Source organism: Anastrepha obliqua, chromosome 6 (genome assembly GCF_027943255.1).
Source record: "Anastrepha obliqua isolate idAnaObli1 chromosome 6, idAnaObli1_1.0, whole genome shotgun sequence".
NCBI classification, from domain to species: Eukaryota; Metazoa; Arthropoda; class Insecta; order Diptera; family Tephritidae; genus Anastrepha; species Anastrepha obliqua.
The window spans coordinates 12,474,663-12,476,689 of record NC_072897.1 but is presented as its reverse complement, the minus strand read 5'-3'; the positions used below and the strand labels follow the sequence as shown (position 1 = coordinate 12,476,689).

The window sequence follows — 2,027 nt, the reverse complement described above, 5'->3', positions numbered from 1 at the left end:
GTTCTTGACCAAGCGTTGAAGTCTCCTGCAAGCAGGATCGGCCTCTTTCCCCTTAATTCAAGTTCCAGCTCTAGCATCATTTGCTCGAACTCCTGTATAGACCATCGTGGTGGTGCATAGCAACTGACATAGAACACATCGTCCGTTTTTATCCATGTAAATCCGTTGCGGACTGTCGACATTTTACACTGGGGAGTTTTATTGCCCACCAGTCAAACCGCCGCTCCCATGTTACTATCAGCAAGCCAATTGTGAGTGTCAATGTTTTCAAATGGTTCAGAAAGTAGAACTATGTCAATGCTTTGTTCTGCTACAGTCTGCCATAGTAGGTCCTGAGCTGCTTGGCAATGGTTTGCGTTAAGCTGAAGAACTTTCATGCTTTTCTAAGACGCACCGCCTCTTGGTAGCGCGGGCACTTTGCGCTGCCAGCTGCATGTGCTCCGGTACACAGCGCACATTTTTCATCGTTTTTGCAGCTTGCTGCTTGGTGGCCTTCTTTTCCACATCGTCTGCACAATTTGGTGCGATCGGGTTCTTTACACGCGGTTGCTACGTGATCGTATGCCCAGCATCTGTAGCACCGTCTCGGTGATGTAACTTCTGTTACTCGACATCTTACCCATCCTACTTTGAGATGTCCTAGCTCCAGCACCTTTTTGGCATCATCTGCACGCAACGATAAATACATTGACTGTGTACCTCCTGGAATGGTGCGTGTGCTTCGTATCGCCGACATCTTTAGATTTTTCACCTGCGCCTGCTGAGTAATCGCTTCAAGTAGCTCCTCCTCCGTGTTCAGGTCAGTGATAAGACCTTTACATTGGATTGTGACTGTATGCGTCTTCAGGTTCACCGACGCTACACCGTCCAGCGCTTTTTCAATAGCCATTTGGTAACTACTGGCCTCAACATCCTTGCTCCTTTTAAATTCTATAAGAAGGCCACCTTTTTTTGTAGGTCGCATCGTCTTAACTTTTTCGCTAAGGTCCTTCAGTTCTTCGCTGTGCTTTACTGCTCGCAGCATATCCGCATATGATGTACCGCCCGCCTTTTTCTCGATAATAATGGCGTCCGACATTGGCCTGATGGTGCCTTTTCTGTTTTTCAGCGCATTCTTCTTCTTCTCTACCTTTTTCCACTCTTCCCTCTGCATGGGTTGATTTACAGTTTGTGGCCGGGAAGAATCAGAGTCGCTTTTCCTCTTTTTAGCAACTGGAGACTTTGTTGCAATCTGGGTTGCAGCTCTTGGGCTTTCTTTGGCTCTAGTTCTCTTAGCCGACTGAGGAGTGTTTTTCCCTGCTGTCGAAACAATTTGAACCTGTTTAGAGGTAGACAATTTTCTTATGCAACGTTCCATTGAATCCGTTTCAATGAGAACGTCTGTGTGAGCTCTTTTGATAATACTGCACATTCTTCTTATGTCACCGTGGACATTACGGCGTGATTCCACGTATTTAATAAGTGCATCAATTTCTTTTCCAAGGATGTCGATCAATTCACATTGCCTGCTTTGTTTTGCATCAATGCTGCAGGAAGTAGGGTTTTGCTGCGGCTTGGGATCGTCAGTGACTTTTTTGATGATATGGGTTGTCGGCGTCCCGGGCGTGCCTTCTCGACCTTTCATCTCCAGTGTTGATACATCTGTCCGCCGCTGGGTAGCCGTTGTTGGCAGGCTGCTCTCCGTTGTGTTGTCTGTTGTTGCTGCTGCTTGTGGAGGGGTCCTTGCAATAACGGAACTCCTCCTGAAAGCCTCCATAGCTTCTCCTGTTGCCATCTTGGCAGTGCTGTTTTCATCGTTGTTTTTGTTTTTATTTATGTTTTTGTTGTCCATGCTGTATGGGCCCCAACTCACAGCCGCTATCTCAGCGCGTGTACGTAGTTACCGTAAGTCCCATGGTTATCTTTGTAAAGAGGGAGGCCATGCGAGGGTTGACACTGGCCCTTATGGGGTCCAGTGTTCAGTGCCAGACTTCAAGCCGGAATTAATGGGGAGTAATCTCAACCCAACCTACGTGGTCATTTAAGAT

At 47.2% G+C, this 2,027-nt stretch overlaps 1 protein-coding gene across 1 annotated transcript; it reads right to left on the bottom strand.

Annotated features, from left to right (window-relative positions):
* Positions 1 to 373: 373 nt before the first annotated feature.
* LOC129250125 (uncharacterized) lies at positions 374 to 1,774 on the bottom strand. Its single transcript, XM_054889771.1, has one exon. The coding sequence runs from the start codon at positions 1,772 to 1,774 to the stop codon at positions 374 to 376; it is 1,401 nt and encodes a 466-aa protein (XP_054745746.1).
* Between the last annotated feature and the right edge of the window lie 253 nt (positions 1,775 to 2,027).

What these genes read in the sequence shown, in the direction of transcription:
- LOC129250125 (XM_054889771.1), bottom strand. Translation starts at nt 1,774, where the DNA reads ATGGCAACAGGAGAAGCTATGGAGGCTTTCAGGAGGAGTTCCGTTATT.